This window comes from Rhinatrema bivittatum, chromosome 6 (genome assembly GCF_901001135.1).
Source record: "Rhinatrema bivittatum chromosome 6, aRhiBiv1.1, whole genome shotgun sequence".
NCBI lineage: Eukaryota > Metazoa > Chordata > Amphibia > Gymnophiona > Rhinatrematidae > Rhinatrema > Rhinatrema bivittatum.
Window position 1 is genome coordinate 77476148 of NC_042620.1, and position 23382 is coordinate 77499529.

A 23382-nucleotide genomic window follows, 5' to 3' on the forward strand; every position below is an offset into this window, starting at 1 on the left:
TTTCTTGTTAGCCAATTTAGACCTACACCACCTACCCACACAGAAGCTAAAGAGCCACTCGAGAGTTCACTTATCTTTTAAGTATTTAGGACTTCCAGAGACTAAAGAAATTTTAAAAAGCCTCAATTTACCAGGTCTTCTGAAAGAAATAGCTATCTGTTATAATAGAGAAAGAAGAAAAGAGAAAAACAGGGAACTAGCAAACCATAAAATGCTCCATCATTCATAATATCTATGTCATTACCTTCTTTCTAAAAGAAAGATAGTTTTGTCACCATCCTGATATTCCATGCTGTTCCAAAGTACAGGGACACCTACCAACAAAGCCCATGTCCTGCAATGGGCCAGATGCATCTATATTTAGGAGTATCTTCAGCAATGCTCCTTGGCTCACTCAGTTCATGGCCAGGCCTATACCATTTGAGCTTACTGATTAAATATAAGAACCTAGTGACCCTTAAAGCACAGAATATCAATACCAATAATTTCAATTTGGCCCTTGTGATACCAGGAAACCAGTGCACTTCAGAAAGGCCAGGGCTGATACTTGCTTATCTAGGACTGCCTGTTACACCCCTCGCAGCAATATTTTGGATCAATTATTTCATTACTGTTAATAATCCTAATAATGACTACACTCAGACAACTGTTCTGTTGTGAACAGTTGAAAATAAAAGAAAACTGGGTCTCACCAGATTCTTCACTGGAGGAATGTTCAGATCCAGATCGCGAGTCTGATCGTTGCCTTTTCTTTTTAGAATGGTCCTCCTCCTCCTCCGATTCTGAGCCCTAGAATCAAAACACAAAAATCAGTTTAAAAGCTCAGTGTGGAAACATGAAAAAGCAAGATGTACTCAAGCAAACTGCTTAGAAATGTTGTTTGTACAATATCCTTTGCAAAGCCTTACAGAGCGGGAACGAGAGCGCTTCCTGTGGTGCTTTTTAGACTTTTTAGAATGTTTCTTGTTCTTTGAATGATGATGCTGACATTCATGCTGTAACAGAATAAAAAAAAGTAAATATGATTACTGAAATATCAGTTAATACTCCATGTCAAAGATCTATTAACAGAGTTTAGAGCATATTCACTGGCAGCTGTTCTTTCTCTGCAAATCCCTAGAAAAATAAAGGTACACAAAACTGGGCATGCAAACATGACCAATATAAAGCTAGTTTGGACCAGAAAAACAACCTGAATGAGTGATACTAGTGCATTACTTGAGAAAAGGCACTAAAGTATAACACCTGCAACTTCGTATTCTACAGAATTGCACTCTGCAAAGATTGTGCAGAACTAGATGAACGGTTAGAGTATCAGACAAGATGAGAAAGCTGAATTGCTTACCTGTAACAGGTGTTCCCTAAGGAAAAAACACATCAGTCCTCACACATGGGTGACATCATCCAATGGAGCCTGTCATGGAACTGAGGGAAAATAAAACACCTCAAGGCTCTGCCTCAAAAAAAAAATGCTGCTTACAGCTTCAGAACTATCACAGCCTTAGCTGTGAGGAGAGCAAAGCTGAATTCATGACCACACAGCTCTCAGGAAAGACAACAGAGAGACTCTGCCTGAGAGTCAGGGAGGTGGCTACTTGCTGCACATGCTCAGTAGGGACTGCTGAAAGCTCTAGATTCTTTGAGATCAAAGTTCCGTGATGGGTTCCATCAGATGATGGCACCCATGTATGAGGACTGACATCCTGCTTGTCCTCTGAAAAATAATATTTCACAGACAATCAGCAAGCATTTCTACTTGGAATTTATAGAAATAAAGGTCAACAAAGAATTTAAGGGAAAGCAGAGTTGCTTACTTGTAACTGGTGCTCTCCATAGAGAACAGGATAACAGTCACACATGTGGGTGATGTCATCCCATGGCACAGATGATGGAACATGCACTAGATGTGTTAGAAAGACTTTTGTGCATGTATGGTTTGTACTGCACATAAGCACACACTACAAGGTAACCTCAGTTTTATAAAATCTTATGAGGAGGTTTTACAAGAATTGATTTCACCGTGTACATAACTCAGGTTGTGGCTATAGGGATGTTGAACATGTTGCTTACTGAGAATGTAAGACTGGTTCCTGTTCATACCCAGATCAGTCCAGACAAGTGGGTTTATGCATCCCTACCAGCAGATAGAGGCAGAGAATAAAAACTTTGAGGCACTGCTATATAACTGAGAGCGCCACCTGCAGTCCCTTACTATTCCTCTGTCTTCAGCAGATGGTAGTGGTGCATACCTGCAGTCTGTTATAAAAAAAAAAGAAAAAAAAAAGTTAAGTTAAGTTTAGAGTAGGGAAAAGAAGATCTGGAGCTCCCAGAGGCATTATTGTCCCTTTGTGAGCCAACCCTCTGGTTGAGCAGGTCTAGCGGGGGGGTTGACTATCTCCAGCTAGGCTCGACCCTTGATTCCAGGGGGAGGGAAAGCCAGGGGTTCTGGTTCCCTCACTCCCTGAGGGTCTCCCTGTGAAGCTGGCCCTTCGAAACGTTCTAAAGACCCAGAAACAGGAGAGTACCTCTTTCTATCCCCTTTCTGTCCTTCCTGGAGGGGCTGGGGAAGCTGGGGATTTTCAGGGACGCCTCTGCTGTTAATTTTCTTTCCTTCCTGTGGTCGGATTAATCAGCTTCGGGGGGAGGACAGGCTTGCGCAGCTTGTGCTGTCTGTTCAGCACCCGGAGTCTGGACAGTGGCGATGGCTTACTTTTTTCTCCTGCTCTGTTTATTTTTAGCCACAACGCATGTGCCATACCGACATCCGCTGAGCGCAGGAAATCCTGTCAGGCCTGCGGGGGGGGAGGGGGGGGGGGCATTCTCGCCTCAATGCGGCCCTCCTCTGCCCGATCTGTGTCTCTGGAGGTGAGGGAGCCTAGACACAGATTATCGGGGCAGACCCTGCACTCTGGCTTCAGGCCCTGTGCAGGAGGCCCCAGGAGAGGGCTCAGAGATAGTGGCCATTTTACCTCCACGTGGCAGGAGCCCTGTCTTGGATGTGGAAAGCAGGCATTCCCTTCCCTGCTTTTTCTCCTGTGGTTCAGGGATCAGATGGGGGAGAAGTGCCAGCAAACGCGGGAAAGGACTGTAACCATGGAACAGGTGACCCGCGGTGGCTTTTCTGTGGATTTCGTTTTGCTGCTGCATGAGGCCTCTCTCGCCAGTCAAGAGCTGGCGATAAGCAACAAGCCTCTCAGTCGGTCCGGATGGCCCGAAAGAGACCTTAGATTGAGGCGCCTCCGTGGAAGGGGGCATTTTGCGCCTTTTGGGTCTCGAGCATTTGCTTGCTGTTGATACTTCCTTTGAAGATTCCGAGGGCACTGATTAGCAAGGGGACCAGGGTGCTTGTCATGGCATGGATCCAGGGGCTAGGCCGCTGGGGGACCTGGATATGGATGAGGTATCTTTGATGGAAGGGGATGATCACAGGAATGTTAGGTTATTTCGCAAGAATGAATCACGTCCACTTATCCCTCAGGTTCTGGAGGAACTGGTAATTAAGGTGATGCAGGAGGACTCCGACACAGAGGGGGGTCAACCGGTCTTGGAAGGTCTGCGTGGACCACAGAGGACATTCCCTTTGCCGAAGCATGTGAAGAAATTGATTGACCAGGAGTGGGAATCCCAAGAAGCTGGATTGAAGGTGGTCAGGGTTATCGCCAGATTGTATTCCCTGCCTGAGAGCATCTTAGAGATGTGGAAGCTGTTGAAGATGGATGCAGCGGTATTGGCAGTAACGAAGACAACAACCATTCTGGTGGCAGGGTCGGTGGCTTTGAAGGACATCCAGAATCGGAAGCTGGAGATCCTGTTGAAGAGGCTGTTTGAGGTCTCAGCTCTGAGCCTGAGGGCTCAAGTCTGAGCCAGCCTTATGCAGAGAGTTTGTTAGTGCTGGGTGCAGAAGGCACAGGAATCCACCGGAGGTACCCCGGGGGCTGCTGGCCAGGATACTCGCCTTGATGCGGGTATGGCTTATGTGGCGGATGCCCTCTATGATTTGGTTTGCACTTCGGCTAGGAACATGGTGTCTGCGCGAAGGCTTCTGTGGCTACGCAATTGGTCAGGGATCTGTACTTGGACCGGTGCTTTTCAATATATATATAAATGATCTGGAAAGGAATACGACGAGTGAGGTTATCAAATTTGCGGATGATACAAAATTATTCAGAGTAGTTAAATCACAAGCAGACTGTGATACATTACAGGAGGACCTTGCAAGACTGGAAGATTGGGCATCCAAATGGCAGATGAAATTTAATGTGGACAAGTGCAAGGTGTTGCATATAGGGAAAAATAACCCTTGCTGTAGTTTCACAATGTTAGGTTCCATATTAGGAGCTACCACTCAGGAAAAAGATCCAGGCATCATAGTGGATAATACTTTAAAATCGTCGGCTCAGTGTGCTGCAGCAGTCAAAAAAGCAAATAGAATGTAAGGAATTATTAGGAAGGGAATGGTTAATAGAACAGAAAATGTCATAATGCCTCTGTATCGCTCCATGGTGAGACCGCACCTTGAATACTGTGTTCAATTCTGGTCGCCGCATCTCAAAAAAGATATAGTTGCGATGGAGAAGGTACAGAGAAGGGCAACCAAAATGATAAAGGGGATGGAACAGCTCCCCTATGAGGAAAGGCTGAAGAGGTTAGGGCTGTTCAGCTTGGAGAAGAGACAGCTGAGGGGGGATATGAAAGAGGTCTTTAAGATCATGAGAGGTCTTGAACGAGTAGATGTGACTCGGTTATTTACACTTTCGAATAATAGAAGGACTAGGGGGCATTCCATGAAGTTAGCAAGTAACACATTTAAGACTAATCGGAGAAAATTCTTTTTCTCTCAACGCACAATAAAGCTCTGGAATTTGTTGCCAGAGGAGGTGGTAAGTGCAGTTAGTGTAGCTGGGTTCAAAAAAGGTTTGGATAAGTTCTTGGAGGAGAAGTCCATTAATGGCTATTAATCAATTATACTTAGGGAATAGCCACGGCTATTAATTGCATCAGTAGCATGGGTTCTTCTTAGTGTTTGGGTAATTGCCAGGTTCTTGTGGTCTGGTTTTGGCCTCTGTTGGAAACAGGATGCTGGGCTTGATGGACTCTTGGTCTGACCCAGCATGGCAATTTCTTATGTTCTTATGGTCAGCGGATGTTTGGTTGAAGGCAAAACTTCCAATCTCCCCTTTAAGGGGCAGTTGTTCGGTGAGGACCTGGAGAAGTTGATGAAGCATCTGGCAGACTAAGGGGAACAGGTTGCCTGAGGATAAGGAGGACACTAAAAAGACCTGTCTTGCTCTCGTTGCCATGAGATGACGAGATTTTGTGCCAGTAGAAGTTCATCCAGTTTTTCACAGAAGCAAGGTTCAGGAAGGCAGCAGTCTTTTCAGGGGACCCATAGACCGACCAGAGAGGGTTCCGGACAAGGGTCTGAAGGTGCCAAGTCCACCCAATGAAGGCAGGCTGGTCCGCTCCTCTCTTGTGGCTGTCAGAGGCAGATTGTCCTGTTTTTACTGGGACTGGACCAGAATTACGTCAGACCAGTGGGTGCTGGAAGTAATAAGAGACGGCTATGTGTCAGAATTTTCTCGACCCCTCAAGGAGGCCTTTGTAGTGTCTTTGGCTGCTCTTCGCCTGCCAAGTGAATGGCAATGCGGGACACTCTGCTACGCCTGAAGCGATTGGAAGTCATCTGTCTGGTGCTGTTCGGGGAGCATGGTCAGGGAAGGTATTCCATGTACTTCGTGGTTCCCAAGGAGGGGGGCTCATTTTGGCCCATTCTGGATCTCCAAAGGGTCAATGCGACATTGCATGTTCCATTTTTCTGAATGGAAACATTGCGAACAGTGATTGTGGAGGTGCACAATGGGGAGTTCATGGTCTCCCTTGATCTGACGAAGGCATATCTCCATATTCCCATCAGAGCGGATCAGAGATTTCTGTGATTCACGGTGCTGGGAGAGCATTTTCAGTTTTGAGCCCTGCCCTTTGGGTTGGCTACAGCACCAAGAAAGTTCACGAAGGTGATGGTAGTGGTGGCAGCGGCCCTCAGAAGAGAGGGGATACTGGTTCATCCTTATCTTGATGATTGGCTCATTCGAGCAAAGTCAGAAATGGAGTGTTTTGCCTCCATTTGGCGAGTGACTGAGCGCCTGGAGTCCCTAGGCTGGGTGATAAACTGGGCAAAAAGTGTCAGCTGGTCCCGTCAGACCTTGGACTATCTGGATGCCAGATTAGACACCCTTGTGGGCAAGGTGTTCCTCATCCTGGAAAGGATTCTCAAGTTGCAGGTGCAAATGGTTTGTCTGAGGGATCTGCCGGTACCCAGGGTCTGGGATTATTTACAGGTACTAGGGTCCATGGCGTCTACACTAGATCTGGTACCATGGGCCTTTGCACACATGCGTCCCTTACAGAAAGCTCTCCTATCCCTTTGGAATCCAATGTCAGAGGAGTTGCAGGTGCCATTGCTGCTCCAGGAAGAGGCCAGATCCAGTCTTTCGTGGTGGCTACTCCAGTCCAATTTGGAGAAGGGAGTGGATTCTGGAGGTTCCAGACTGGGTGGTGGTGACCACAGATGCCAGTCTCAGCGATTGGGGAGTGGTGTGTAAGGATTGGTGGCCCAAGAGCAGTGATCCCCGGTGGAAATGTCTTGGTGCTTCAACCGTCTGGAGACAAGGGCAGTTTGGAGGGCGCTCTTGTTCTTTCTCCTTCGGATTCAGGGATGGGCAGATCATGTGTTCTCGGACAATGCAACGATGGTGGCCTATATCAATCGGCAGGGTGGAGCAAAGAGTCGGCTGGTGGTTCAGGAGGTTCATGAGCTCTTTGCCTGGGTGGAGCTTCATCTCGTGGCTGTGACAGTGTCTCACGTGGCAGGCATGGACATTGTGCAGGCGGACTATCTCAGCAGGCAAAAACTAGACCCAGGAGAATGGGAGTTGTCAGTGGAGGCCTTTGCACTCCTTCGATGCAGGTGGGGTGAGCCGCAATTTGATCTCATGGCAACAAGGAAGAATGCCAAGGCAACCAAGTTTTTCAGCCACCGGAGGGAATTCGGCTCTGCAGGGATAGATGCCCTAGTTCAGCCATGGCCAGAGAGGCTACTACTGTATGTCTTTCCTCCATGGCTGCTTGTAGGTCGCATCGAGCAGCATCAGGGATTAGTGATCCTGGTAGTGCCGGAGTGGCTGCGGTGTCTGTGGTTTGCGGATCTGGTGCAACTGGTGTGGACAGGCCCATTCATCTAAGCCATTTGAAGGGTCTGCTGCGTCAGGGACCTATCTTGTCGGAACAGGCGGATCACTTCTATCTAGCGGTTTGGCTGTTTCTATATAAAGGGATATTCTGAGCCGGTGATTATTACTCTGCTTCAGGTTAGGAGATCCTCTACTTCTATGGCGTATATCAGAGTTTGGAGAGTGTTTGAGGCCTGGTGTGGGGCCCATGGCACTGATCCCTTGCATGCAAATGTGGCCCAGGTTTTGGCATTTTTGCAGAAGGGGCTGTTGAAAGGTTTGGCCTATAATTCTCTCAGAGTCCTGGTGGCAGCCTTAGGTTGTTTTAGAGGAAAGCTACATGGGAGACCTTTAGCTTTGCATCCAGATGTGACCCTCCTTTTGAGCCTTTACACAGGACTTTTTTGAAGGATCTTACACTGAAGGCGGTGTTTCTAATGGTGATTTGCTTGGTGAGGCGGATTTCTGAGTTCCAAGCCTTATCCATTCAGGGAGCCCTTTTTGTGGATTTCCGATGATGGGATCTCATTGCAGGCAGTTCCCTCCTTTTTGCCCAAGGTGGCGTCGACCTTTCATCTTAGCGAGAACGTGGAGTTGCCAGGGTTTTCGCATTTGACGCCCGATTTTCCCCATGCAAGGGAGCTTCATCTTTTGGATGTGTGTTGGGTTCTCCTAAGATAGCTCAAGGGGACTAATGAATTTTGGACCTCAGACCACCTTTTTGTGTTATTCAGTGGACCAAGGTGGTAAAGCGGCTAAGAGTAAGATTTCCCGTTGGTTGGGGGTGGCGATCGTTTTGGCCTATATTTGTAAAGGCCGGCCAATCCCTAAGGGTTTGCGGGTGCATTCCACTAGGGCTCAGTTGGCTTCCTGGGCGGAGTGTCAGTTGGTGTCGCTGCAGGAGATTTGATAGGCAGTAGCATGGACCTCTTTGCCCACTTTCACTAAACATTACTGTTTTGATGTTAGGGCCCTGGAGGAGGGTGCCTTTGGGGAAAGTGTGCTACATGCAGGTCTTTCGGGATCCCACCCAGTGTAAAGGGGCTTGGGTACATCCCACTTGTCCGGACTGATCTGGGTACGAACAGGAAAAGAAAATTGGTTCTTACCTGCTAATTTTCGTTCCTGGAATACCAAAGATCAGTCCAGACTCCCGGCCCATTCTGATTATGATTATTTTTCAAAAGACCTCTCCTGATTCTGGATGTTGCTGGTGATGCAGAGTTTAAATTTGTTCTGAAGAAGATAACTGTTTATAGTTCTCGCAGTTTGGAGATTTAAATGTTTTCTGTCTTGACCGTAGTTCAGGGATCACTTTGGTTGGGAGTTCCAATTTGATCCCCCACTCTTTAGAGGAAGAGATCCTGGTGGTCTGGAATTACACATCTTGGCTTGGGTACAGGTCAATACTGAGGAACTGCAGGTGGCACTCTCTGTTATGTAGCAGTACCTCAAAGCTTTTGTTCTCTGCCTCCATCTGATGGTAGGGATGCATAAACCCACTTGTCTGGACTGATGTGTGGTATTAGAGGAACAAAAATTAGCAGGTAAGAATCGTATTTACAGAAAAAAAATCTTTGCTTTCTGAGAATTTAACAAGGTTCCAATGAACTACAATTGTAATGATGAGTTCAGATTAGATTTTGTATAGTTTATGAAAAATCCCAGATGTTCTAGGAGATGTACGCATAATTTCAAAGCCTCCACTGTTAAGGATTATGATTTGCTATTGTAAAGATATCACATAAATATTCTCTGCATACCAAATACCAAGTCTCCTGAGGTGTGCTGCAACTACAGCTAGATATTTCATAAAGACTCACAGAGCAGATGACAGGCTGAATGGTGTATCAAAAGTGAAGAGATTCCACTATGCATCTGAGGAATCATTTCTGGTCAGAGTGTATCATTATGTAAATACAGGCATTTTTAAAGTTTAGAGAGCAGAGTCGTGTTATTCTGGGCCAGCATAATGCAAAGAGGGTTAAGCCATCCCCCAACTGGAATTTCTTCCTACTTTGACTGTGAAACACCAACACTGGTTTCTGTAGTGTGTAAAAAAGTTGGTTTTAACTTTGAAGTCCAGTTTCACTTACAGTCAAATGGTCTTAATGTCTACTGTTGAAGTAGACATCACAAATTTGGAATTTCTTTTATGGTAAAAGTTTACCTTTTTGGGCAGATACTTGGAACCTATTGGTAGGTGGTGGAAGATCCGCACTTACAGTAGATAATGTCTGCAATATTAATGAAGTCCACTGCCTTTTACTTTACTCTTTGAAAGAATTCCCCATGTGCAGATAGCATCTGTCAGCTTATCATGAACATCTTCTCTTAGGCAAAAACAAGCTTTCACTTTCTGATATATGCAGATGTTATACAGATCTACTCTGCCATAAATGAATCTCAACAAGATTTCATTAAATTCAACAATTGTTTGCTTCTATTTCTTGTTGGCCTAGCTGTTATAGATTAATGTTGAACACCACAAAGATGGAGATTCTATAAGTAAAGTAACATAGTATAGCCTTTCTACCTTCAGCATTCGTGCTAAATGACATATCACTTGAGATTAATTTTTGATTCAGAGCTATCATATCACTGAAATCTCAAATTTCCTCAATAGTTCAGAATTATTGTTGCTACCTTCTTGTACTCAACCTTACATGATTTTGTGACTTGTTATGAACAATGTAATGTAACCTGCTACTTATCCCAAACATTTGTATATTAAACTAAACATTGTGCCTCAATCACATTAAGTCAGTGAAGCCAGACCATCATAGCAAAGAATCTCACTCATTTTTGAGGTTCAGCAGTATAATTATCGGTCCTTCTTTAAAACTGGAAAACAACCAGATTTTGTATACATTTTACAATGCAGATGCAAATTACTTCTGAAATATTGAATTATTCTAAAATGTACATCTTAGGTCATGATTAGCAGATGTTCCCAACCTTTTGGAAAGCATAGAATTTAAAATCTCCAAACATTTTTCAGACCCTCATATTAGACTCATTTTTATATGCAGTTTAATTCCATACAGGAAACTGATTAATGTAATGACAAATAATATGCACTCCAATTGATAATGTATAAAAATTGATATTAAATAAGAAATGGTTTCTGATACAACCTGTGATCTCCCTCCCTGATACAGCCTGTGATCTCCCTCCTTCATAAGTGCCACACCCTACGTCCACCATGGCCTTTTTCCAAGTGCCTTCTCTCCTGCTCTGCTTTCCTCCACCTACAGACTCTTTCTGAGAGCTGTCCCTCCTGTTTTCTTCCTATAGCTCCTTCTCTAGCTCTATCCCTCCTGCCTTTCTCCTGTGACTTTCTGAGTGCTCACCCTCCAGGACTCTCCCCTCCTTCCCCATCTGCCCCCTCTCCCCTAATGCCTTTCCTTCTGTCTTCCCCCTCAAGGCCCCTTCCTGAGTGCTTTCCATCCTGCACTCTTTTCTTCCTTCTGTCCTATGTCCATGGCTCTTTTCTGAATGCTGCATTCCCCGTGGCTCCTTCCCAAGTGCCTTCCCTCCCACATAGCCCCTTTCCTGGATGCCTTGCCTTTTTTTCCTCTTCCCTTTGTGGCCCCATCTCTGGTCCTGTTCCTCCTTCCCTTCTCCTCATGGCCCCATCCTAAGTGTTCTTCTATTTATTTAGATTTATTGCAGACCTTTTTGAATAAGAAATTCATCTAAGGCAGGGTACAGCATATTCAAAGGTTTCCTTCAGACTTGGTAGGTCTGAAGAAGATCTAACAGTTCTAGTCTAAAGGAGCCTTTAGTAAGGACTAAACTTGATATCCAATAATGACAGGACTAAACTAGGTAAAATGTAGAACAAGACTAAATTTATAACAAACCAACAGGACTAAGAATACAACATCGCAATAAAATCAAAACAGGCTAGGATAAACATACAAAGATCTCAGTACAGCAATAGCTTGTAGCAACATTTTCAAGGCCCTCATATAAATACAAACATCTGAGTACAACAAGCTGCAGCAACACATTTAAGGCACTCTTATAAAGTGCCAAGCAATTTATAGCACTCTCTCCTGCTGTCTTCCCTTCTTAAGGCCTTTTTCAAACGCTTTCACTCCTATGCGCCCTATCCTTCTTGTGACCATTTCTTCACCCCTTTCTGAATGCTGATCTTTATATGGCTTCTTTAATCCAACCCCCACCATGGCCGTATTACTCCCTCAGTTCAGCTTTTTTTTCCTCTCACTGTCATGCCAGCAAGACAGCCAGCACACATTTAGCAGTGGCCAGAAATGATTCTCAGGGTCATCACTCTGCTTGCTGCTGCCTATGTTCATGTGGAGCAGCCACTGTTGAAAGTGGTGGGAGCAGAGCACTTCCCCTCTTCCTACTGGCTCGGCTTCAAACTCCTTATGGTGGCAATCAGCTGAACCCTTTCCCACCTCCTCTCCATGTCAGTTTGGACTTCTTGAAACTATGATCTTACTCTCCTCAGTATGGGAGCAGGCAGTAGGCCTAGGCAGCAGGAGCCAGCTGGTGTGCATTTTATAAAATCAGCAGTATGCATGTATATGTGCACGCAATTTTACATGGACATGCACATGTGCACGCAAATGCTGACTCTACCGCGTAAGTGGGAGGATTTCGCTCGGTATGCGCACCAACGCAATAGCCCTTTTCCCCCATTTCATTCCCAGTTTGCCCAGTTAATGGATTGGACTTCATAACTCCTCTGTTAATTAGACTCCCTTTTCACCCTGACCCTTAAAACCCCACTCACGCGTCTAATTTTTTTTATTTTATACTCACATGCCGACCATAGCAGAAGTAAAGTTACTTGATAGGGGACCCTGGCACATGCTTGTGTGCTTAAAAACTTATGTCCACATTTCAAGTTTACTTCCAGGAATGTCCATGCCCCGCCCATGCTCTGCCCAGACCATGCCCACAACCCACCCCTTTTTTTTAGCTTTTTGATTACTTCCTGGTATGTGCACCCGTGTACTCATGCACTTTTTAAAATCCGCACTATGCACGCCGACCCGAGAGATGCATGTATCTCCTGGTTCTGGCACGCGCCAAGCTTTTAAAATTCACCTATCAGAGTAGAGCTCCTTAGAGGTGCTGACAGTCTGTTCTATTTCTCAGCAGTTGAACTTTGGTTGCCTTCCTTCTGGCAGACCCCCTGTGATAGTCTCGTGGACCCCAGATTGGGAACCACTCTCTTAAAGCATTTGAACACCCATCCCGTCATGGCCCTTGTTTTGAAAGTGACTGCATTGGGGAGAATTTAAATCACAGCTTCATTTTCATCATCGGCTGACATGAAGGTTCATCCCTGATGCAGATACCATTCCGAAACACTGTGGTGCTATGATGGTTTAGCTTCACTATCTGCTTCAATAATTTAATGTAATTGAGGCACAATGGCTGGTTCAAAGTATAAATGTTTGGAAAAAGTAGAGGATACATTTTTTGGTTCTTTTCCTAGTTTTTTTGGGGGGGTTTTGTGTCTCAATAATGTAATGCCTTATATTTAAGTCTATACAAAAACAGCTCCAACACTTACAATTTGTTCAAAGTTCTGCAGCATGTTTGCTATTAAATTTAAGCATACAGTTGTGCTCATAAGTTTACATACCCCTGGCAGAATTTGTAAGGTGTGTAGCATTTTAAGAAAATGAGTGATCAGACAAAAACATGTTAATTTTAATGAGTTGTAAATCTAACCATAGTCATCAAAGAATTGCACAATCATTAAACAAACCATATCAATAAGGGAAATAATAAAATGTTCCTGTTCAAAATTTATATACCCTTAAGTTCTTAATATTGTGTGTTGCCCCTTATACATAAATGATGGCTTGCAGTCTTTCGTGATAGTTGTGAATGAGGCTCTTTATTTTCTAATGAGGTAAAGATGCCCATTCCTCTTGGCAAAAAGCCTCCAGATCCTGTAAATTCTTTGATTGTCTAGCATGAACTGCATGTTTGAGTTCTCCCCAAAATGGCTCAATGATGTTGAGATCAGGAGACTGTGATGGCCACTCCAGAATCTTTTTCTTCTTCTGCTGCAGCCACTGTAGGGTTGACTTGGCCTTATGTTTCAGATGATTGTCATTCTGGAAAGTCCAAGTGCACCACATGCGCCACTTCCTGGCTGATGAATAAAAATTCTCTTCCAATATTTTATGATAAGATGCAGCATTCATCCTGCCATCGATTTTGACCAAATTCCCTATGCTGCTATAGCCCCCCCCCCCCACTCCCAAAACAGTAGATATCCACCCTCCATGTTTCACGATAGGGAAGATGTCCTTCTCTTCATAGTGTTTAAGGTTTATTTGTTCCAGCGTTTTGAGGCTTCTCCAGATGCTGTTTGGTATATTGTAAGCGGGCTGTTTTGTGGCGTTGGTGCAGCAATGGCTTTTTTCTGGCAACTCTACCATGCATCCCTTTTTTATTGAAGTATCTCCTTATTGTGCATACTGAAACACCACACCACTTTGTTTCAGAGGAGCCTATATTTCAGCAGAATTTGCTTGTGCGTTTTTGATTCCCAACAAATTTTCCTGGTGGTTGACTGAAATCTTTCTTGGTCTACCTTAGTATTAACAGAATCCATAATTTTCCACTTCTTGATCAGAGTTTGAATAGTACTGATTGGCATTTTCAAATCTTTGGATATCTTTTTATATCTTTTTCCTGATTTATAAAGTTGAACTACTTTTGCTCACAGATCCTTTGACAGTTATTTTGCTTTCCCCATGCTTCAACCACCACCAAAGTAAGTGCAGCCCTGGATTAAATGCACAAGGGATTCTCAAGAGCTAAGGAACGCATTGACTATTTATATATAGACACTAATTACAATCGAACAAGACACAGGTGTGGATACCTTTCACTGCCATCTAAACCTGTTTGTATCAACTTCAGTATATATTATCAGTCCAAACATTCAAAGGGTATGTAAACTTTTGAACAGGATCATTTTATTATTTCCCTTATTGCTATGGTTTGTTTAATGATTGTGCTATTCTGTGATGCATAATATTTTTAATTTGAAACAGATTAAAAATAAGAGATGTGTTTTGTCTGATCACTCATGTTTTCTTAAAATGCTACACATAGGAAAATTAGTTCTTACCTGATAATTTTCGTTCCTGTAGTACCTCGGATCAGTCCAGACCATGGGTTAAGCCCCCGTTCCAGCAGGTGGAGACAGAACAAAGTTCTAAGGGTTGCCCATATAAGGATGGAACCCACACAGGAACCCTAAGTATAACCATTGTCAAAGCAGAAAGGTATAAGATCAAGCAAGTAACAGGATAACTAGTAATTTAATTTAAAACAACAAGATAACAGAAACAATTGAATGAACTGTGTAACTAAACGCTCTTGTATATCTACCCCTGATCATCGTAACGATGCTTCCGGTGCCTATCATTAAATTCCAGGAAAATGATGCAGTGAACAAAGAAAAAAAAATCCTATAAGAAGGAATAAATTCAAAAAATGACAGGAAGAATTTCGAGCGGACAGAATAAGAATGGGCGGGTGTCTGGACTGATCCGAGGTACTACAGGAACGAAAATTATCAGGTAAGAACTAATTTTCCTTTCCCTGTACGTACCCGGATCAGTCCAGACCATGGGATGTCCCAAAGCTTCCCTACAGAGGGTGGGACCCAGACAGTCCCGCTCGAAGAACCTGCCGACCAAAGGAACCAAAAACTGGAGCCTGAACGTCGAGGCGGTAAGGACGAGCAAATGTATGAAGAGATTTCCATGTAGCCGCTCTACAGATTTCTTGCGGCGATACCGATTGAGACTCCACCCAAGAAGTCGCTTGAGAACGCAAAGAATGAGCTTTTAGACCATCAGGAACTGGTCGGCCCTTCGAATGTAAGCAGAGGAAATCGTGTCCTTTAACCAGCGAGCGATAGTAGCCTTAGAAGCTTGCTTCCCCCTGTTGGGACCACTCCACAGGACAAACAGATGATCAGATACACAAAAATCATTGGTGACCTCAAGATAACGTAATAAGACTTGCTTGAGACCAAGACAACGAAGATCGCTACCACCAGAGGCAGCGATACCCTCTGGCGAAAAAGCGGGAAGTTCAACGGACTGGTTAATATGAAAAGAGGAAATGACCTTAGGTAAGAAAGAAGGTACGGTCTTTAGTGAGACACCCGAGTCCGAAAAATGCAAGAAAGGATCTCTACAAGATAGAGCTTGAAGCTCAGATATTCTCCTGGCTGAACAGATAGCAACCAGGAAAACAGTCTTGAGAGTCAAGTCCTTGAGCGTGGCACGACGAAGAGGCTCGAAGTACCAAATTCAAATTCCACGAGGGACAAATAGAACGGACAGGCGGCTTTAAATGCTTGGCGCCTCTGCGAAAACGAATAACATCCGGATGAGAGGCAACCGACCTACCTTCAATGGTGTCAAAAAGGGAACCAAGAGCTGAGATCTGAACACGCAGAGAGCTGACCGAAAGACCACGCTGGAGAAAAGAAAGTAAAACCTCAACAGAAGGCGAGCGAGACGAAACACCCAACTCCTCGCAGAAATTTTCAAAAACCTTCCAGCCCCTGACATAAGTAAGGGATGTTGACTGTTTGCGAGCCCTGAGAAGGATGGCAATGACTTCTACTTTATATCCTCTACGTCTCAAACGTCTCCGTTCAAAAGCCATGCCGCTAGACAGAAGCGATCCGCCTGGTCGGAAAATATGGGACCCTGCCGCAGGAGATGGGGCAGATGACCGAGACGAAGAGGTCCGTCCAATGAAAGATTCACCAGATCCGCAAACCACGGCCGATGAGGCCATTCAGGGGCCACGAGAATGACCGGACCGCGATGAAGCTCTATTCTCCGAAGAATCTTCCCCACTAACGGCCATGGGGGGAACACATAGAGAAGAACGTCGGAGGGCCAGGGAAGAACCAGCGTGTCCACTCCTTCTGAACCTTGGCGTTGGCTAGGTTCGCCATGAGATCTAGGTGAGGGGGACCCCACCTGTGCACGATTAGATCCATTGCCATGTCTGATAACTCCCACTCGCCAGGATCGAGATGCTGACGACTGAGAAAGTTGGCTTAAACTTTCTCTTTTCCCGCTATGTGTAAAGCTGCCAGGCGATCCAAGTGCCTCTCTGCCCAGAGAAAAAGCTTGCTGGCTTCTAACGCCATTAGATGACTTCGAGTTCCCCCCTGTCGATTTATGTAAGCTACCGTGGTGGAATTGTCTGATAGCACCCGGACCGCTTCGTGGCAAATCAAAGGAAGAAAAAAACATGAGGGCCAGACGAACCGCTCAGGCTTCTAGACGATTGATGTGCCAACGGGACTGGGACAGGGACCAGAAACCTTGAGTCATTTGAGATTGACAGACAGATCCCCATCCGGAGAGGCTGGCATCTGTCATTACAATGATCCAAGAGGGAGTCAAAGAGGCATTCCCTTGAGAAGGTGAGCCGGGGAAAACCACTATTGTATGCTGGCGATGGTAGAGTCGGAGAGAGGAAGAATCTCCTGATACTGCTCGGACATCGGCTTCCAACGGGACAACAATGCTTTCTGTAAAGGACGCATATGAGCAAAAGCCCAGGGGACGAGATCGATCGTGGATGCCATGGACCCTAGAACCTGAAGGTAATCCCACGCTGTGGGAAGAGGTAGAGATACAAAGGTGTTCAACTGATCTATGAGGTTGATCGTCCGCGAGTCTGAAAGAAAACCTTTCCCGATCCGAGTGATGAAAAAAGCGCCCAGGAATTCCAGCTCTTGTGAGGGCCGAAGAGTGCTCTTGGGGTAATTGATCATCCAACCGAGAGATGTGAGAAGGGCTAAAGCTCTGTCTACCGCGAGCACGCAGAGAGAGGCGGACTTGACCCTTATCAACCAATCGTCCAGGTAAGGATGGACTAAAATTCCTTCCCGACGAAGAGCTGCCGCAACGACTACCATGATCTTGGTAAAGGTGCGGGGAGCAGTGGCTAGACCGAACGGGAGAGCCCGAAACTGGAAGTGCTGGCCTAGGATCTGAAAACGAGGGAACCGCTGATGTTCCTGATGAATGGGGATGTGGAAATAAGCTTCCTTCAGATCTAGGGAAGCGAGAAATTCTCCAGGACGAACCGACAATCAGGTTTGACTGGGCATGCCCAGCATGGCACTAAACCTGCAGCCAGCAGGGATTCTCCTTCAGTCTTCTTTTTTCCGCGCAGCAGTAGCCACGCGGGTTAAGGAGCTCCACAGAGATTCCTAACAGGAGTTTTCCTCACGGAATTACTAAAAAATTTCATACCCCACAGGGGTCCATCCTTTAAATTTTTGACTCCGTGGTACTCCGGTAAGTTTTTTTTTTACACGTTTTCGGTTGATTCCCGTCGAGTTTGGCCCTCGCGGCCTACTGGCCGTTGACCATACCGCAGCTCAATTTTTTCAAAGGTCATGGTGTCAGGGATCCGACGGTGCCCGGACTGTACTCACACCATGTCCATAACAGACCCTCATAAAGTCTGTGTAATGTGTCATGGGTGCGAGCATGATATCTTGACCTGCACCAAATGTGCCGTAATGACACCAAAAGGTTGCAAGGCCAGAATGGAGAAAATGGAACTTCTTTTCCGTTCTCAAACCCCGACGACGTCTATTGCATCGACGTCGTTTGAACTGGCACTGTCCACTTCACGCCTGTATCTGCCACTGGACGGTGACCGCCCGGTGTCAACGACGTCTCGGCCTTCGACTACCTCCCCCCCCTCAGGACTGAGGGGATTGTAGAGAGAAACATTGGCATCGACACCGGACGTCTCGGACCATCGAGGAAGGAAAATCTTCAACCTCGCCATTGTCCGAGCCGCCATCGAAAAAACCCCGTCCAGAAAAGGCATCGACCCTTTCTGCGACCGGGTCACCGAGGCAACCCTCACCCGGACAGGTATCGGGAGCCGCGACTCCGCCTTTAACGGTGGTCCCTCCAGCTATGCCTCTGCCTTCTTCTTCCCTTCCAGAGCCGGGGCTGCTTGCTCCAGGTCTCCATGAAGAACTGGACCAGATGATCCAGGAGGCCATTGATAAGGCAATGCACAGACTCCAAGTTCCCCCGGTGCAAATATCTGTGCCGGCCGTGGAACCGGCCATCGATCCCATTCTGGCAGCATTGGCACCGCTAATCTCGAAGATGGAAGCACTTATAGCCGCTTTTCCACCGATGGATCCTGGGTCATCGGTGGCTCCGGAGCCTTCCCTGCTTACCCTATCATCGGGTGGAGAAACACCGTTCCACATTCCTCCATCGGGAGTTTTGCCGATGCCTCAACCATGGATGCCGGTGCGTCCATTGGCGCCAATGATCCATCAATTCCCTCGATGCCTGCGCCAGTGCCCTCGATGCCTTCATCGGTGCCTCCAGTTCTTCCTTCGATGCCTTCACAGCCTAGACCAGGACCTTCAGGAATTCCATTGTCCCGTCCTTCTCAGGTTCCTAGGGGGACAGGTGCTGATCCCTATGATACCTGGACTGATGATTATCTCCAGACTCCGATTACTTGCCATCGCCACCTTCTCCTACTGAAAGCAGGAAGCGTTCTCCTCCAGAGGACCTATCCTTCATAAATTTTGTGAAGGAAATGTCTGAATTGGTTCCCTTCCAATTGCAGACTGAACAAGATGACAAGCATCAAATGATGGAGCTATTGCAATTCCTGGATGCTCCCAAGGAAATAACCTCCATCCCTATTCACCAGGTTCTTTTGTATCTCCTCAAAAAGAACTGGGAACACCCTGGTTCTGTTGCTCCAGTCAACAGAAAAGCTGATACCACTTATTTGGTCCAGTCAGCCCCAGGATTCCAGAAACCTCAGCTGGATCACCAATCTGTGGTTGTAGAATCTGCCCAAAAAAGGGCAAAAAGATCAAAACCACACTCTTCCTTTCCCCCAGGTAAGGAACAGAAATTCCTAGATGCCATTGGCCGGCGTGTCTTCCAGGGATCGATGCTTATCTCTCGGATCGCCTCCTACCAGCTGTATATGACCCAGTACAACAGGTTCTTATTCAAGCAGATACAGGACTTTGCAGAGTCCCTGCCTCAGCAATTCCAGGAACAGCTTCAAACCCTGGTACACAAGGGTTTCGAGGCAGGGAAGCATGAAATAAGATCCTCTTTTGATATGGCTTTGGGTATAATATTAAGGGTTTTGTATAGGATACTAGAAGGGATAGGGAGCCAATGTAAATGGGATCTGCTTAGTGTTTGGATAATTGCCAGGTTCTTGTGGCCTGGTTTGGCCTCTGTTGGAAACAGGATGCTGGGCTTGATGGACCCTTGGTCTGACCCAGCATGGCAATTTCTTATGTTTCTTATGTTCCTTATCTTCGACACTGCTTCCAGGGTATCTGCAACTGCTATTTCGGCAAGAAGATGGGCCTGGCTCAAGTCTTCAGTTTTGCGCCCTGAAGTACAAGACATGAGCCATCCCAAAACCACATTAAGGTCCCAAGCAGGGGCAGGAGGGCACAGTGGAGGTTTTAAATGGAGCAAGCCTCTCATGAAACATGATACTAAGAGTTGCGTTGAAATGGAGACATTTCCTATACCCTTATGATACGCAGACACTGCACTAACATGCACCCTGATAAAATGTTTTTAGGCCTAACTCTGACAGGTGCCAGAGGTAGTCCAAGAACCTCGCAGTGGAACAAGTGAAGGGGGTCTATGGACATGGAAGTACACCAGACAGTAAACCTCTTCCATTTAGAGCGATAAGACCTTCTTGTTGAAGGCTTTTGTGAAGTCACCAGGACTCGGGATACCGACTCTGAAAGGTTAAGAGGTTGGAGTATTAACCTTTCAACATCCAGGCCGTCAGAGATAGAGCCAGGAGGTTGGGGTGACGCAGGTACCCTTCGTTCTGAGTTATTAGAAGGGGATCCTTCCCTAGAGGAATGTGTGGTCGTAGTGATAAGTCCTGGAGGATTGGAAACCACACCTGGCGTGGCCAGTGGGGAGCTATCAGAATCATTAATCCCTTGTCCTGCTGGAGCTTCACGAGGGTCATTGAAATGAGAGGAAGTGGAGGGTACACATAAAGGAGACCGTTGGCTCAGAGAGGGCGAAGGCATCTTGGTTGCGAGTGGTGACTGCGAATGAGAGAGCAGAAGTTGTCTACTTTGTAGTTGTGGACCGACGCAAAGAGGTCTATTCGAGGGTAACCCCAATGTTGGGATATAGATTCCGCTATCGTGGGGTTGAGAGACCACTCTTGTGGATGGAAAGTGCGACTCAGCTTGTCCACCAACACATTGTCCACTCCCAGTAAGTAGGTTGCTTTGAGGCACATCGAGTGGGAAAGGGCCCATGCCCATATCTGTGCAGCTTCCTGACACAGGAGGTAGGAGCCCATTCCCCCTTGTTTGTTGATGTACCATATCACAACCTGATTGTCGGTTTGAATCAGGATGGCTTTTGTTTGATAGGCAATCCTGAAAGGCCTTGAGGGCATACCTGATCGCCCGTAGCTCCAGGAAATTTATCTGGTGTTTGGCTTCCTCTGGAGACCAGGCTCCCCAAGTCTGCAGGTCACCTACATGTGCACCTCACCCGAGGTTGGATGCGTCTGTTAAGATAATTTGAGGTTCTGGAGCCTGAAATGGAAGGCCTTGAATGAGACTGGAGTGGTGCATCCACCAGGCTAGTGACAGACGGAGCTGTTTGGTAACCTGGATAATGCTGGACATTGGTTGTCAAGCTTGAATCCACTAGCATTTTAAGGTTCACTGCATTACTCTCATGGCTAGGCGAGCCACTGGAGTGACATGCACCGAGACACCATGTGACCCAGCAGTATGAGGAAGTGACGAGCAGTTGAAGATACCCAAGTCCGTAGTTGATGCGCCAGAGATGTTATGGTGAAAGCATGATCCTGGGGGAGGAAGGCTTTCGCCTGCATAGTGTTTAGGTCGGACCCTATAAAGGACAGGGTTTCGGATGGAACTATCTTGGATTTGGGATAGTTGATTAGAAACCCTAAGGAGATAAGGGTGTTGATAGTGAGATACAGGGAGCTTAATGCACCCTGCTGAGTTGGAGCCCTTATCAACCAATCGTCGAGATAAGGGTAGACATGCACACCCTGATTCCTGAGGAAGGCTGCGACCACCACCAGGCACTTGGTGAATACTCGTGGAGCAAACGCCAGATCGAATGATAGTACACGGTATTGGAAATGTCGAGGGCCAACCAGGAAGCGCAGGTACTTGCGATGAGATGAAGTAATTGAGACGTGTGTTTAAGAGTCTTGGAGGTCTAGAGAGCATAGCCATTCTCCTCTTTATAGAAGACGAAGTAGAGAGCCCAAGGCTACCATTTTGAATTTTTCTCTGTGCAGTATCGGGCGTATGCCACCTGACTTTTTTGGTCTTAGAAAATACCGGGGGAAAAAACCTTTTCCCTGCTGGGGGAGGAGCACTGATTCTGTTGCTCGGGATTTGAGGAGGGATGAGACCTCCTGTTCGAGCGAGAGTGGTCGGACATTCTCCACGTCAGCCGAGATGAAGAGTCCGCCGGAACAGTCAGGAAATTTAGGTGGTAACCCTGAGTGACTACGGCAAGTACCCACTGGTCTGTGGTGACTGTATGCCAAGCACTGTTGAAGTGGCAGAGCCGACCACCGACCGGTATGGATGGGAGGTTGGCTTACACTCTCTAGGAAGGAGTTAAAACCCTGACGCTGGTCCAGGCTGAGACTTTTGAGGCCGAGTCTGCCTGGATTGACCTTTTTGGTAAAGTCTGGAAGGGCATCCTCTAGAAGCTGGAAGATAAAATTTTCTTGGCTTGTAGGTCAGCCACTTAGAGTCACGTCTGAAAGTTCTCTTAGGGGCGGAAGTGAACTTAGATGGCACAGAAGAAAGTTGGCGCAGCTTTTCATGGTGGTCCTTCAACTGCGCCACAGTCTCTCAGATCTTTTCCCCCGAAGAGATTATCGCCCACACAGGGTAGATCTGCTAACCTGTCATGGACTTCTGGTCTTAAGTCCAAGGATTTGAGCCAGGCCCATCTTCTTGCAATAATCCCTGCTGCAGACTAGAGGCAGTGTCAAAGATATCATATGCAGTGCGGACCTCGTTCTTTCCAGCATCTGGACCTTTCTGAGCTAGAGTATGAAGTTGAGTCTGGCTCAGGGAAAGAATCAAAGAAGTCCTGGATCCTTTTAAAAAGGTCTCTGTTATACTGGGTCATGTATAACTGGTAAGATGCAATGCGAGATATGAGCATTGAGCCATGGAAGACACACCTGCCAAAAGCATCCAAGGAGTTTTTTTTGTTCCTTCCCTGGAGGTATGGAGGAATGAGGTTTTGAACGTCGTGCCTTCTTCTGGGCTGATTCAACAACCACAGAGTGATGATCCAACTGTGACTTTTGGAACTCAGGAGCTGACTGCACCAAATGTGTGGCATCTGTCTTGTGGTTGACAGGTGGGACCAAACATGGGTGTTCCCAGTTTCTCTTCAGGAGATCAAGCAGGATTTCATGGATAGGTAGCGACATGATTTCCTTAGGAGCATCAAGAAACTGGAGTACTTCCAGCATTTTGTGCCTAAAGTCCTCTTTTGTCTGAAGCTGAAAGGGAATGGTTTCAAACATTTCCTTGATGAAATTAATAAGACAGATCTTCTAGTGGAGAGCGTCGTCTTTCATCTGGGGGAGAGGGCTCTGATGGTAGATCATCTGTATCCTGGGACGAATCATCGGTCCAAGGATTATAGGGCTGATCTCCAGCACCTAGTGGGTCTCCAGCAGGGAAAAATGGTGGGAATCCTGAAGGACCAGGCATAGGCATCGACGGCATCGATGGAGGTACCAACTGAACCGGTGACATCGATGGACAAGTCTGTGATAAGATCCCAGATGGTGGAATGGGTATCGGTGTTTCTTCCTCATCCGATGATAATGGAATTGGTGTAGAAGGCACTGGACCCACCGGTGATCTCGGTTCCATCGGAGGCAGGGCACCAATCAATGCATCCAGTCTACTGAATTCTCGTTGAAGGCTACTGAATTCCTTCACCTTGAGAGAAAACATACTGAAATCATTCACACACCGATAACCCTAAGAAATAACCAAAAAATTGAGCTAGCCAAAAAAGTA

General features: G+C 46.3%; 1 protein-coding gene across 2 annotated transcripts in view; it reads right to left on the reverse strand.

Moving 5' to 3' along the window:
* PRPF40A (pre-mRNA processing factor 40 homolog A) overlaps positions 1-23382 on the reverse strand; it is a 391586-nt gene that overhangs the window by 48901 nt on the left and 319303 nt on the right. Inside the window, exons 23-24 of one of the 2 annotated variants that reach the window (XM_029605503.1) lie at positions 909-995; positions 693-789 (exon numbers count right to left, since the gene is read on the reverse strand). In XM_029605503.1, coding sequence (XP_029461363.1) covers positions 693-789; positions 909-995 — 184 coding nt within the window. Of the gene's footprint in view, positions 1-692; positions 790-908; positions 996-14351; positions 14493-23382 lie in introns of those variants that run through there. The other variant, XM_029605504.1, reaches the window with a different exon arrangement.